General features: G+C 38.4%; 1 protein-coding gene across 1 annotated transcript in view; it reads left to right on the top strand.

Annotated features, from left to right (window-relative positions):
- LOC113060033 (forkhead box protein O6-like) overlaps nucleotides 1-16,160 on the top strand; it is a 28,211-nt gene extending 12,051 nt beyond the window's left edge. The window contains exon 2 of the mRNA XM_026228815.1: nucleotides 14,469-16,160. Within this exon, the coding sequence (XP_026084600.1) occupies nucleotides 14,469-15,875 (1,407 nt within the window). The 3' untranslated portion in view covers nucleotides 15,876-16,160. The remainder of the gene's footprint in view (nucleotides 1-14,468) is intronic.
- Nucleotides 16,161-16,401: the final 241 nt, after the last annotated feature.

Raw genomic sequence — 16,401 nt, 5'->3', positions numbered from 1 at the left:
GTTCCATGTCCCTGTTAATTTAGTCATTCCATCCACCTGTGTTTCCCCAATTATCCCTTGTACTTAAGCCTTGTCCTTTCAGTTCAGTTTTGTCGGGTCTACTAACCACTTACGTGTGTCTACCGCTGTGCTTCATGTTGGATATCCCCTGTGTTGGATATAATAAAAGCCTTATTTCGTTTATCCTCTGCTCCGTGTTCCTTCCGGCAGTGTAAAACTGTAACAGAAGACCGACCTTAAAAAGTTTAAAACTGCGTGTTTTCCCTCCATTTTGTTTTCTGTTTTTTCAGTCTTTTCTTTCCGTAGTATGTCGATGGATCCCCTCTATAGCCCCAAATTCCTCCTCCTCCTGCTGGAGCAGGAAGGACGTTCTCTTGAGGACCATACCAGATGGTTTCTTCTGCTAGCTAATGCCACCAGCTACCCGGACCACATGCTCTGCTCCTTCTATAACGCCAGCCTGAACTCCAAGTGCAGAGCGTTGTCGTCCGAAGATGGTCCTCGGGAGGAATTCGCCGCATTCGTAGAGTGGACTCTGGTGAGAAATGGGTCATCTCTCACTGTCTGCCCAATGGAGGATCTTGCCAGGTCCACTCTGGACCCAGAGCCCAGCCTACCATCTCCCCACGGTACGGGGCATAAGCCCGAGCCCACCGATGACGGAGAGCCAGAGAGCAACCCATCAGACCAGGTGCGAGAGCCGGCGACACTGCCCACCATGAGTTAACTTTAATCAAAAGTTAAATAGCTATTTTGTGAAAATGAGATGAAGTTTTCACACTGAAAGAGAAGTGCCCGCGCTCTCATAGATGTGCTAGGCTTTATCTGCAGCTTAACTGAATAAAAGCAGAATGAACTGAAACATTAAGAAAAAAAAAAAACAATAAATAAAGTTTATGAATGATGCAGTGCTAATTGACAATTTAATTACAGTACAGAAACTATAAATTCCTAGTAAAAAAAATAAAAATTATAATTATGATAATACATAGGCTCCATACATAAAATGATTTTATTTGACATTTCTGTCACTTCTGAAATGATGGGTACACCCCTGGTGTGACAAAATGTTAGCTTATACATTATACTTTTAAAGCTCTTTTTTTAAATGTTGGCTTACATACATTTTTTACGTATGCTATGTCATGCCATAGCATCATTAAACTAGTATCTAACAATGGACAAAATGTATTTTTTTTTTTTTTTTTTTAAACTATGGTTCTCTAACCATAAAGGCTGGTGTAATTTGCCCCCTGCCTAAGCATTTAAAGAATTTAGGAGAAGCATTTAAATAATCCTGTGAATGCACTTAGAGTGCAGAATTAAATAGTTATAATCAAATCGATATCGAATTTAATTGTGAATCAAGTTTAATTGTGAATCAAATCGAAAACCTGTGAATCAAATTGCTGCCTACCCAAAGATTCACAGCCCTAACTATACAGTATGAGAGGTGGCTTTCTGTGTGCATATCTTGGATGTATGTGCAGCAGAGAAAACAGCACACAAGTCTTCTTGACTTGAATGGTTTACATTTCACATTAAGATCACCTTTTTTGTCCACACTTTTGTCCACGAAATAAATCAACTAATACAAGGATTTAAAGAATCACATGTGCCACAATAATGTTGAATCTTCAAATTCAAGACCTCACAAAATAATCTACTAGTTCCAGATATACTGACTGGCAACTTCCAGGGAATCAGGATTCACAGGATATGTACATCGTTTGGGAAGCAAATTTATCAGATTAGCAAAAATAACTTTTCTAAATTAAAATAATCAATGGATTCACATATTTTTGGAAGGTTCAACTTTCACTTTACCTTAAATGAGACTCAATAGAAGTCAAAACCTGCCACAGCATTCTTTTTTAAACATGCACTACCAAAATTTCCCCCAGCCATGTAGCAGCCATTTATGCTTTAACTTATTAGAACTTTTACTGCAGACACTGGACTCAGCAGTCTGAGCCGAAATGCACATTAATATTTCAGTGTCTCGTGTCCAGGATCTCAGAGATGAATGCATCTCATTTGTTTCTCTTCTTAATCTCTAAAAGTATCTGCCCTTACTTTCTACTTTGCCTTCTTCACTCTCTCTCTCTCTCTCTCTCTGGTGCACTAACTCGAAATGACTTAATAGGGCTTCTGTTTTGTTTCGGGAAATAGCTGGCTGTTGGTGAGAGGGATGGACCTCTGTAATTATGTAAGGCAAGGCAAGTTTATTTATATAGCACATTTCGTACACAATGGTAATTCAAAGTGCTTCACATAAAAGAGAGTAAAATAATAATTAAGAAAAATAATAACAAGAATAAAACAAAAATGTACTTATTTAATAAATTTAAAACAATTACAAAATGATTTTACATTAAAAAAAGTGCAAATATAGTGCAATCAGTTCGGACATTGCACAGTGCTCATTCATTAAATGCACAGCTAAACAGATGAGTTTTCAGTCTAGATTTAGTTGTGAATACTGTTTTAGCACATCTGTTCTCTTCTGGAAGCTAATTCTAACTGAAAAAGAAATAGAAAAGGAAAATTCTGGCACATCCAGCTATTAATTTCATCAATTCATCAATAGAGTCTATGGGGCTGTTCATTTTTTTTTTTTACATTGATCTGTAGATAATGCTCGTCACACCAGCCCACAAACGCTTCTATAGCAGCTTTGTTGTCATCAATACTGCAGTCTCTTGTCAACAATTGCAATATTACTATGTCATCTGAAAACTGTATAATAAATTGATTTGATTGCTGACTAATGCAGTGGTTTGTGTACAAAGGAACCAGAAGTGGTGAACATACGCATCCTTGAGGGGCCCCTGTACTATTTACTACAACATCCGACAACACTGAGTTAAATTTCACCTGTTGTGTCCTATTTGTTAAAAAGGAATAATACCAATTAACTATAAAAGGATTAACTTGTAGATTTATCGATTTCTCTAACAGTTTATGCGGTTGGATGGAGTTGAACGCAGAACCAACATCAATAAAAAGCAGCCTGAGGGCATGATTTTTTTAGAATTGGGATTACAATAGATTTTCTCCAAAGCTCTGGTACATTATCAGTATCAATTGAGAGCTGGAAAAGGCGATGCCAGGCTGATGTCAGCTCCTCAGCAAATATCTTTAAAAGAAAGCATGACATCCCATCTGGTCCTGTTGCTTTACTAGAGCATACATTTTTTTTTAAAACCCTTGTAACATCCCCTGAATATATTAATATTCTATCATCATTGATGTTACAGTTTACATTCCCTAAAATATCATGACATTCCTTAAAAGTGTCTGTCTCAAATCTCATTTAAAAATTATTCAATTCATTTGCTTTATCAGTTTCAATGATGGCGAACAATGGCTTCTTTTTCGGGGTCATGTTGGTCATTCCTCGAATTTAATTCCATAGTTCATTACATTAGTATTACATCTTGCCAACTGTTGTTCAGCCAGTATATTGTATTTGTGCTACCCTTAGTTGCTGGTTAAGTTTCTTTTGTGCTGCTTTAAGTCCCATTGTATCCCCCAACCTATAGGCCATTTTTTCTTTTTAATGCAATGTTCAGTTCCCCCTGTAACGTATGGTTTGTTATTCGGATACTTCTTAATAGTTCTTTGAGGGATAACTAGATCCACACAAAAGGAAATATATGCGTAATTGTTTCAGTGACCATATCTATATTTGCATTTTGATAAAAAATTTCCCAATCCGTACAGAGGAAACATCCCTTCAGCTCCTCTATACTATCACTTGGCCACACCTTAACCACCTTTGTAACTGGTTTACTTGTCTTAAAAACTGACCGATAGGTGGGAAGCAAATGAATAACATTGTGGTCAGAATTACCGAGGGGGGGTCTGGCTTTACCTACATAAGCATCCTTAATATTGCCATAACACTTGTCAAGGATGTTATTTTTCCTCGTTCCACACTTCACATATTGAAAAATCCCTGGTAAGGATCTCTCCAAACCACATTGATTAAAATCACCCAGAATCTATACAGGTGCATCAGGCTTAATCTGTAACTGCTTATGAGCACAATCAGCAATTTGACTAGCTGCCCTATATGAATGTTCCCACTAGGTGGAATGCGCACTGCACAGACAAATATATTAGTGAACTCCCTTGGCAAATAATACGGCCGCAAAGTAATACACAGTAATGCAAGATCAGGATTGCAAATGCTTTCCCCAACCACAAAATTACGGCACCAGCTTTAATTAATATAAATACAGATACCCCCTCTTCTTTTCTTTCCAGAGTTTGCATCTCTGTCCAAGCGTAAGTGGGAAAACCCTGTCAATTTGTATTAAACTGTCTGGTACATCATTACACAGCCACGTTTCTGTAAGGACCATCAGTCCAGACTCACGCTACTCATAGCAGACTCCAGCTTGTGTACGCAGCTCTTCCATCTTGTTCCGCAAGGAGCGAGGATTACAGCGTAACACTGGCGGCAAAGGTAGTTTGGAAGCTCTCCTGACACGTTGCCTGACGCCGCCTCTCTTGCCCCGCTTCCTAACCTGACAAGACACTGGCACGCCACTACTCCGCAAATCCAAAAGCTCCAATCTGCTGTATATCAGCTGTCCAGTATCCACAATCCTGTTTTTAATTCCTTGCACCATGCAGCTAGTCAAAATTAGCCCCATTACGGTGAGCAGTTTCCTATTTATCAGTCTTTGTGGTCCCCTGTTCGGGCCAGCTCTCTCACATAATAATTTAAATGGCCACTGTACGATCAGAAAACTAAGGTTAAACAAAGCCAACAGAAACACATTCAGTGATGTCATCATCTCAGTTCAGTTTAAATAGTATCTGTGCAATCATTGGCAATCAAGTCAACAATATTGTTGTAAATGAAGTGTCCCAAACTAAGCAAGCCAGAGGCGACAGCGGCAAGGAACCAAAACTCCATCGGTGACAGAATGGAGAAGAAATGTGACCGCCTCCATCTCTACCTGCAGACTGAGCTTGTGCGTCATCTTCGCGCCAATTATTCAGCCAATAAAGTGTAGGCCTATCTATTTCAAAATTATAATACTATATTAATCAAAAAGGTTTAATTGGCATCTTTATTTCAAACGACTCAATATTTATATGTGTGTATATATATATATATTTATATTATTTTTTTTTTTTTTTTTTTTTTTTTTCGCATGTAGCATTGTTTGCAAAGGGTGTAATTTGTATAATAGAATAAAAAGTTGTCTGCATAATCATGTAGCCTAAATGTCTATAATAGCCTATACACCAGACACTGTAACAGAGCCTCTTTATTTGAATAACCGCTTAGACGCAAAGTACTCTAGGGAATTAGTTTTTGCATCTTGGGTGTTGAAACAGACATGACATGGGGCACATGGTACAGCACCACCGAGTGTAAACCCTTCTGATATTGAGTCATATTCAGGGTTGTTTCTGATCACTCTCTTTCTTTTTTCCGCTTCCTCCGATAAATCCCTTTTTGGTTTCTTTGCTGGCCCTGCCATGACTTTGGTTTTATGGCTTGCACATTAGATTGTTTCATCTTATAGTTAGTTGTTGGATAACTAAACCCTGGCTATGAGTAAAGTATGTTACTAAAGCCGTAAAACAGGTTGCAATCTTCCGCTGGCAGGACATGGGCAGGGCAGTGTGTACCAACCTGAACATGAAAGAGTGTGGTTCTAGCGGCTAGGAGGATGATCAGGTAGCAGTGGTAATATAATTCATCTGGTTAAGAGGTGTTTTACCGCTGAAATAATTTTAGAGACATTATTTTAAGGTCAAAAAACTACATAGTGATGCTTTAAAACTTTGTGATCATTGTTTGGTTGGCAGCTCATTTCTTTAAAGCTAGTGTTATACTCACAAATGAATCATTGATTGATTTACCCTTACCACATTTTTGTCTACCCCATATTTTAGCCTGTTTAAATCCCTAACATGCTAATTAATCTATTTGAAATGAATCCCAAAATCATTCCTTTCTCAGCTATTACTCAAGTCAAGCAAACCTGTATTTTTTGCTTTCTCCCATCATGCTTGAGTGAATCCCAGACCCTCCCCCTAAATTCACCCATGTTACTTCCACAGGGATGAGAAACTGGGTAGGAGAAGAAAGGCTGCTATAGCAACAAGAACCCTCCCTTTCTCATGGGTCTCCTTAGCAACTGGTTGCTTAGAAGTATAGCTCCAAGTGTGCCCAGTGTGGCTAGCTTGCATATGAGTGTGGGTTATTACTCTGCATAGCATGACTGGAGCATGGCATATAGCCTGAATGTGGCCTTTAAAGTGTCTGAGTTTTATTTATTTATAGGATGACTGACTTTAAAATGAGAGCTGACAATGTCCAAATGGTGTGTGTTCATATGTAAAATGTACACATGCAGTTTTGTATGATTGAATAGACATAAAATCTGAATTCTGACAGAATCTAAAATGTAAACACTTTCATCTATATACAACTTTATATGTATAAATCTATATGAATCCTCAGTACTGAATCCCAAGAAGCTAGGTTACTGCTGATTGTAACCAAGTTCATTAATCAAACACCATCTCTTTATCAAACCATTTCTGAGAAAGATATTTTTAATGGCAAATTTATTCTTAAAGTTCAGTTCAAAAAACACATTATGTGTATATTATTATAATATAAATTCTTCCAAATGTACATCAGCCAAGGGTTTTTGCATTGACATACAGAAGAGTGCACGTCACACTGATAATTCTCCATTTTCCATGCTAAACACACACCTCACATATTTGCTTTTATAGAATTAAATAATAAATTATGTGTATTAAATTGTGATTAGAGGTGCACTGACCTTTACGATTAAGGAAATCAGATTATTATTATTACTTTAAATGAGATTATAAAATATAAAAAGGGATGCCTGTATTAGTTCTTACACTGTCAGAAATAAAGGTACAAAAGCTAGTACACCATTGCACCTTATTTATCCCTAAAGGGTGCATATTGGTACTTAAAGTGTCTGTACTGGTATCTAAATGATACATTTTGCACCCATAAGGATGAGCCAAACTGGCACAGGATTCAGGATTTTCCAATCTGTCTGCTTCTCAGATGCTCAGTTTATTTGGTGGCACTATTTATACCTACCTAACCCACGATGACTAGCACCCACACCCACAGCTCCTGCGGGAAACACAGTCTGCTCATGGTAATTAACATACATCCAGCTAAGAATCACCCACCACTTCCATTACCCCTTCAGCAGACACTGGAGGGAGCACATTTCTCTTCTAGGGCTGTTAATATTATTGTGGTTCCATGCATTTCAGAATAAAAGGGCTGTATTATGTTGCTGTTTGGTGTGCAGTCAGTGCTAAATCTTGACCACACTTTTTTATTAGTGTCTTTAAAGGCAAGGGGACACTGTATATTTTTATTGCCCTACTATAATACATAAATTATCTCAGTATTATTTTTTTTGTGGTCGGCAATTTATTTTAAACCATTTGGCAGTAGATTGAAAATCCATGTTGATTTCTTGGAAAGATATATAAATAGTTATTTTAATATTAATTTATTTATCATTTAATAATCTTGTAGTTATTTGAAGATCCTACTTCACAAAAGTATTGTCATTAATTATATATTTGTTATGTCTGCTATGTTTCTTTGTGAATTTTTTTTTTCTTTTGGTTCTTCCCTGTAAATTCTAGTTTCTTGGAGAAGTGTCTTGGAGACATTGGCACAGTTCTTCTGGATTTAGTCTGTGACAGTTTGTTCTGTTTCTTCATGTTATTCCAGACAGACTGATGATGATGGTGAGATCAGATCTCTGTGTGGAGCACTGGCTGCTGTCAGACTCCTTGTGCAAACATTACTAGATTATTTGAATTAATGGCAAAAAATAATGTTTGTAAGTGTAAACTGATATTTCCTACTGGCACACTACTCCAAAACATAGAAATAACTGACTTAAAAATATTTTTTGTTGGTGAAAATACTGGTGGCCTAAGACTTTTACACTTTTTCCTGGTCAAGAGATTTTCTCCATACTGACCGTCCATAACGGTATTATTGTATTGTAATGTAAATCCAGTTTTATTTAAATCTCACATAAAAAAGTTTAATAAGAGTGTCACAGAAATCTGCAAAAAATGCACATCCTTATTTATTTAATGCAAAACTAATGGTATAATTATCTAGTGAATTATAAGCAGCTAATGTATTTGCATATTTAGAATGGTAATCTCTTCTGTATCGTCAATGGATAAGAAAACAAGTGTTAATTCCCATCAGCATTAGCCTTTTTCATTTGCTTTGGGCCCTCCAAACCCCAAAGTCTTCCTGGACCTCAAAACTCCTTTTTCCTTTTATAAGCACAGATGCACAAATCTTTTTGCATATTTTTTTCTCCAACCGCATGATTTGAAACTTTTTTTGTTTGTTTTTATAAAAACTGGAAAATTTGTCAGAAGCCTAATGAATGTCTTGTTGCTTGTTTAGAGCCTATAGTTAGCTTTTGTAATTCTGCCAGCTGTAATTAGGCTTCAAAATGTAATTAAGATTCAAAACACCAACCAGTTGGCCAACCCAAAATACTTTAAAAAATATATACGTTATTTCAGCACTCTATGGTTTAGAAGGATAGTGAGCAGGTCAATGAAGATTGCCAGCCTCAAGAGATCATCATAATAAAGATGCAGGCTGGGTGTGGCTGGAGCAGACAGATGGGTGGTAAATGGTGTCAAGATGGTGGAGTCTCATGTTGGTGCTTGTAAGTATCTGGACCTCTGGGACACATTCCCTAGAGCAAATGAAGAGCAGCCGATTCATTAGCAACTAAGCACAAAAAAAAGAGCTCCAGCTGTTGTAAAGCAATCTACTTAACGCAGCGTGAAAGTAGGGAAATTCATAGATGTTAGCTTTCTCAATAGCAAACTGCTCTCTCGTCCTCAGAAAAAAAAAAAAAAAATCTGTTGTAGTATGAGTGCTGCATTAACAGCAACCACCTCTTACTTACCTCTTACTGGAATTCACTGTTATAAAGATATCTTAAAGTGAGTAGCTGTACACTTGCTTTTGTTACTGCTGTAAAGCTTTTTGTGGAATTACATACCAGGTCACCCAATTTACATATTTCCAGAACATAACATTTGTACGGTGTGTGGGAAAGAAACAGAATCAAGTTGCCTTTATTAGAAGTCAAAATGTCAAAATGATTTTGACAATTTTTATTTCAAGCTAAAATTCGCATATACAGATGATTTAAGCATACAGAAAAAAACTAAAACACATTTAGTACACTTTTAGTAACTTACCGTGACATTAATCCTAGACTAAGAAACCATTGTTTACTCGCAGCTAATGGTTCCAAAAACACAGTTTAGAGTTAGTTCAGTTTAGGCATGTGCAGATTGAGAAAAGGTTCTCAGAACAACAAATCAAGGAATTCTCATGCCGCTGCCTGAGCAACGAGCCATTGCTAGAGAGAGCGACAGAGCTGTGGATCACCTCTCTCCTAGAATGTGTCCTCCAGTGCCCGCTTCTTGAAAATGACCACTCTCCCACCTGTCCAGCCTCCCACACCGCTGTCATCCTCTCTGCTCGCCCTCAGCCCACCATCATTGTGGTGCGAACCCCGAAGGACTGCCATCCTCCTACTGTAATGCTACTGTAATTAGCATTTAAAGCAGTTAAAGAATTTAGTAGAAGAATGTCATGGATGTCCTGAATACATCTGAAACTAAGAGACGTTTATCTGAAGTAATTTAATTTAGCAACATAACCTATTCTTGATCACAAAGTACAGTTGTCAGGGTTTTGGCAAGGGAGGAACTCAAGTGCAGACAGGATTCTCAACACGAAGGGTTTATTGATGACAAAAGGGGAAAACAAAACCCACGAGGGGGAAAACAATAGCTAGGGTAAAGACTAAATAACCAAACAAGACTGGGCTGACCAGATAAAGACACTAAACACTAACTATAAACAAACACTCACGGTATTACAAAGACTTCTTCAGGGATGACAAGGATTAACTCACGAGGCTGACAGATAGCAACATATATGTGGAACAGTTTGAGGAAACAATGAACCGACAAAAGACAGAGCACACTAGGAGATCTAAATAGGGGAACTAATCAAGACACGACAGGTGGCACAGATAGGACAATCACGACAAGACTAGGATAACAAGGGGGGCGGGGCAAGGGAACGAGACAACACAAGCACATGGCCCAAAGACAAGGCCATGTGCTTGTACACAAAACACGGGTCTGTCATGATCCTGCCTCAGGACTAGAGAAAAATCAAGGACACTAGGGCAGAATCATGACAACAGTAAGTTTCTGTGGTTAACATACCCTAAAATTTACCCTTGTAATTGGCACTGAAAGTTTACTTTATAAGTTACTGTATATTAATATGAGGAAATGTTTTTCTTGTTAAAGCACTGGGAAAGGATATCAAGTGAGACATATGCCAAGGCTACCTGCACACTGGAAAACTAACAACAAAAACACTCTAAGTTGTCTAACCATATTTGAAGACTTTAAACTCTTAATCAACAAATAAATGAACTCTGGTTAGAAGATGTACCAGTACATTTCAGTCATAAATAAATTATGAGCTCTGAAAATTTTATTCGCAAAAGATGAGGTATTTTGTTCTTTCAGGGCGTACCATGAGCTGTTATTAATTAAAAGTCCCTGTAAGTGTTCTAGTTGAGCTGCAGAAAGTGGAAATGTTGACTTTATAGCCTTTGACACAGCCTCTCTTCTCTTGTCTAACAGGAGCAGACACAGCGTCAATGCCAGTTAGTTTTCCCCAGCAGTTCTTTTCTACTGGTGGGGCAGGAGAAAGTATACAAGAAATGCCTTGGAGAGAAACTGCATGATATCTTACCTCTGGGATGCACCCATGCTGTCTAAATGAACATTCAATATATCCCATTATTGAACAATCTGTTAACAACCATTAAGTATTCAACACATATTCAAAGTCATTGTCATAGTACCCTCTAATGAGTACAATCTTTGCTTTGGCAGTGAGTTATTCACCCAATTTAGTAATAAGTATTAGCATTGAATTATATGTAATACCCAGGACAATTATTTGGAATATCATAGAGAGATAGTGTTGGCAGTTATTTTCTAGAGGTGTTATTCACATGAACATCTGAAAATTACTGCAGCTCAATAATAAGGATTCCTGTCTGTCTGTCTGTCTAAAACCGCCACAGATGACTCAATCTTGTTTCTTCGTGTTTCCATGGCTACCCTCCTTGTATTGTTACCTTAGGAAACCTTTTGTGTCAGATGTACCTCTATGAGACCTAATTCTTTACTTGAAATGACCAGAAGATTATGCTCTAAATGAAAGAATTAAACATTTATTTTCTGTAAATTCAGATTAAAGTCTTGTATTTGTATTGTTTTAATACAAAACATTATGTACAGTATTGTTCAAAATAATAGCAGTACAATGTGACTAACCAGAATAATCAAGGTTTTTCGTATATTTTTTTATTGCTACGTGGCAAACAAGTTACCAGTAGGTTCAGTAGATTCTCAGAAAACAAATGAGACCCAGCATTCATGATATGCACGCTCTTAAGGCTGTGCAATTGGGCAATTAGTTGAATTATTTGAAAGGGGTGTGTTCAAAAAAATAGCAGTGTGGCATTCAATCACTGAGGTCATCAATTTTGTGAAGAAACAGGTGTGAATCAGGTGGCCCCTATTTAAGGATGAAGCCAACACTTGTTGAACATGCATTTGAAAGCTGAGGAAAATGGGTCGTTCAAGACATTGTTCAGAAGAACAGCGTACTTTGATTAAAAAGTTGATTAGAGAGGGGAAAACCTATAAAGAGGTGCAAAAAATTATAGGCTGTTCAGCTAAAATGATCTCCAATGCCTTAAAATGGAGAGCAAAACCAGAGAGACGTGGAAGAAAACGGAAGACAACCATCAAAATGGATAGAAGAATAACCAGAATGGCAAAGGCTCAGCCAATGATCACCTCCAGGATGATCAAAGACAGTCTGGAGTTACCTGTAAGTACTGTGACAGTTAGAAGACGTCTGTGTGAAGCTAATCTATTTTCAAGAATCCCCCGCAAAGTCCCTCTGTTAAAAAAAAGGCATGTGCAGAAGAGGTTACAATTTGCCAAAGAACACATCAACTGGCCTAAAGAGAAATGGAGGAACATTTTGTGGACTGATGAGAGTAAAATTGTTCTTTTTGGGTCCAAGGGCCACAGGCAGTTTGTGAGACGACCCCCAAACTCTGAATTCAAGCCACAGTACACAGTGAAGACAGTGAAGCATGGAGGTGCAAGCATCATGATATGGGCATGTTTCTCCTACTATGGTGTTGGGCCTATTTATCGCATACCAGGGATCATGGATCAGTTTGCATATGTTAAAATACTTGAAGAGGTCATGTTGCCCTATGCTGAAGAGGACATGCCCTTGAAATGGTTGTTTCAACAAGACAATGACCCAAAACACACTAGTAAACGGGCAAAGTCTTGGTTCCAAACCAACAAAATTAATGTTATGGAGTGGCCAGCCCAATCTCCAGACCTTAATCCAATTGAGAACTTGTGGGGTGATATCAAAAATGCTGTTTCTGAAGCAAAACCAAGAAATGTGAATGAATTGTGGAATGTTGTTAAAGAATCATGGAGTGGAATAACAGCTGAGAGGTGCCACAAGTTGGTTGACTCCATGCCACACAGATGTCAAGCAGTTTTAAAAAACTGTGGTCATACAACTAAATATTAGTTTAGTGATTCACAGGATTGCTAAATCCCAGAAAAAAAAAATGTTTGTACAAAATAGTTTTGAGTTTGTACAGTCAAAGGTAGACACTGCTATTTTTTTGAACACACCCCTTTCAACTAATTGCCCAATTGCACAGCCTTAAGAGCGTGCATATCATGAATGCTGGGTCTTGTTTGTTTTCTGACAACTACTGAACCTACTGGTAACTTGTTTGCCACGTAGCAATAAAAAATATACTAAAAACCTTGATTATTCTGGTTAGTCACATTGTACTGCTATTATTTTGAACAATACTGTATATACAGTATATAATGTTTAAGTAACTCAGATATTTTCTTGTAAATGAAAAAGTAGTCTGATTACATAACTTGCGTTGCCCCCAACTCTGATCATGAACAGTTCAGAAACCTTAATGACTTCCCAATGGCTTTTCCAGTGTCCCAAATGTCAACATTTGTTCTTACTCTGGATGACAAGCTTGGCTTCGAACAATGTTGATATTTATGCCATTACTAGATTAATTAGCATAAAAACAATTAAATTCAAGTTTATTTGAATAATGCTTTTCACGGTACAAATCGTTGCAAAGCAGCTTTATAGATTATTAAATTTCTATAGTATATTCAGTAGTAGCTTGTCAGTGGTGATGTGAAATTGATGTACATAAGGCAGAAATGTACAGTAAAATTCAGTTAATGACGCAATCCAACAGACAATGAACACTATTAACAGCAATGATTATATGTTGCAATCAAACTTGTAGCAAAATTTGGTATTTTATGTCATCTCAGTTCTTTGTAGGGGCTGGATCTAGACTGAAGCTTCCTTCTATATTGTCTGAACCCCGAACGTATAGGTTCAGTGAATGGCATAAGTTGGGGGTGAGTCTGTCTGTTTATCTCACCAATGGTCTGTATAGTTGTGTTTACTCCTTTAACCCCGAGTGGCTAATCCATTTTTTTTTTTCACATATATTTGCTTTTTTGAGGAAGTACTCATGTAAACTTACATGTTCAAGTTTATTATAAGAAAACTGTTTTAGAATAAATAGTTTAGAATAAAATAGAATAAAAAGCTTAGAATAAATAGTGCGTGAGTAAAACGGAACCTGTCGATTCTAACTATATAAATTAATACCTAAATAGATTTTTAGTTCTTAAACATCTAGGAACAGTTTTCGTGCACATGCTTTGAGTGTGCTCAGAAAAACCACATGTCAGAACACACAAATATAATGTTTGAATAACCAGCAAGGCTTTAAAGCGGATGCAATTTTTTTTTTACTTTTGTAAATAAGTGCAGTGCCCCATGGCAGATTGGACCTCAAGGGCACTTTAGTGCAATACCACAAAGGGTCAGGAGCTCAATCCCCTCTCACCCACTGATTGTGACTGAACTTGCAATTCATCTTTCCAATACTTGTCCAAAAGTGTATAGATTTCCAAAACTAGTGATGCATAGGTAAACTGAAAATGTCAATATTTCATTGAATATACTTTAATATCCCTAAATTATTATCTTGTTCATAGGATACACACTATATTATATAAACAAGTACATTAAAAATATCTATTTTTCAATGACGTGCTACAGCGATTTTAACATTGTACTGAACTTAACATGATACAGGTTGTGAGTATATTTTATATTTCTGTTGTAACTATATTGTTCTAAAACTCTTGTCTTTTTTGCTTCTTTCTTTTTCTAGAACTCCATCCGCCACAATTTGTCCCTTCACACACGTTTCATCCGTGTGCAGAATGAGGGAACTGGCAAGAGTTCCTGGTGGATGCTGAATCCGGATGGAGGGAAGCTGGGAAAAGCTTCCCGCCGTAGAGCTGTCTCAATGGACAATGGCAACAAGCACTTAAAGAGTAAAGGGCGAGTAAAGCGTAAGAAAATGGCTGGCAAAGCAGAGCAGGGTACAGAGGCATTTTTGGGGTTCTGTAGCTCTCCAGAGCATTGCAGTCCCACTAGGAAGTCTGGAGCAGGTGGTGTGGGGGCTGGGGAGGAGTTTGAGACCTGGACAGATCTCCATTCACTAGGCAGCTCTTCAGCTTCAACTCTTAGTGGTCGTCAATCACCAATTCTAGCCAAGGTGGAATTGGGGGAACCTGAAACAGAGAGGATATCCTGTTCAGCATCTCCACACCTGTACCCCAGTCCCTCCTGTGCCACCTCACTTGCATCACTCTGTCCTGCAGATCTCAGAGCAACAGTCAGCTACCAGCAGCACTCATCCCCATGTAATAAACAGCCTTCTTACCAATACACCAGTGGAATGAAGGGCCAGGGCTCTAGCTGCGAGACAGTTTATGGCCAGCCAGATGTGGGCATGGTTCGGCACAATTCCTCCATGAAGAATATTGAGGAGAACTCCAGTAGTATGCAGGCCTACAAGGGCACTCTCCAGGGTTTTCTGACCACAGGACCCCAGTTCCTTGTCAAGGACATGATACTTGGGAAAGAGAATGGGGTTCACTCAATGTTGGTTGCTCAAGGATCCAGGGATCTGAATCACAGTGAGAATAATGAACCGACCACTAACCCTTCCTCCAAACCATTTCACAGACACAGCATTATTCAGAATTTGACCCAGAACCATCAGCCTGCATTGGTCCACTCTCAGCCCAGTGATGGACACATGCAGTCTTACATACATAAAGCCCCTTACCTAAATAGTCCCAGGGTCAATGCACATCTTCCAGCATCCACCACTCTTCCCCCAAACCCTGCAAGCATCTCACATGACTCCTGCCACCTTGCTACAGCTCCATACCCACAATGCCATCCCTATATTTACACAGATCCATATCAACACAGTATGGCATATGAACTGTACCGCCAACCTCAGGGGACGGGGACAAGTTACCACAACTACCACCACCCTCATCAGGTCTATCCACATGAATGGCTGCCAGCAGACCTGGATATGGATGTATTCTACAGCAGCCTAGACTGTGACATGGAGTCTATACTTTTACATGACATTATGGACCCAGGAGAAGAAATTGATTTCAATTTTGATTCCTCACTGGCTCAAGGAATGGGCATGGGATTTGGTTTTATGGGCACACAGCAGAGCCACAGCAAACAGAGCTGGGTTCCTGGATAAATGCCACAGAATCACTGAAGAATGTTTTCTTAAGACATAACTACCTACATGCCAGCCAGCAGTGGAGTCCAAACACTCCACCAAAATTCAGGTGAATACACTGTGCTGATTCTGAAATGAAAACAAGGTAGAAGTATCTCTTTTGAAAACTGACTTTGAATTTATGTTGTCTATTTAATACTGCTTGTATGTCCATGTTCTATGTTGTGTGTCCATGTATTGAAAACTACTCTGTTCCATTTTCTGTGAGATTTGCTGACTGAACCATGGTGACAATCTAAGCTATGTTACAGAAGCCCCTTTCACACTGCACGTCGGACCCGCAATATTCCCGTAACATTGCCTGGTCGCCTTCTGTGTGAAAGCAACCACGTCCCGGAATTGATTACCGAATCGAACCCGGGTCGGGGACATAGTAACATTGCGGTAATCGATCCGGAACGAGCGTTGTGTGAACAAAAGCCAGATCTAATTCGGTATCGAAGTGATGACGCGCGTTATCGCGCGACTCTTTTACCGGCTGTTT

The sequence above is a fragment of the Carassius auratus genome, chromosome 41 (assembly GCF_003368295.1).
Source record: "Carassius auratus strain Wakin chromosome 41, ASM336829v1, whole genome shotgun sequence".
NCBI lineage: Eukaryota > Metazoa > Chordata > Actinopteri > Cypriniformes > Cyprinidae > Carassius > Carassius auratus.
The sequence above is the reverse complement of the archived record's forward strand: the minus strand, read 5'-3'. Positions and strand labels throughout refer to the sequence as shown.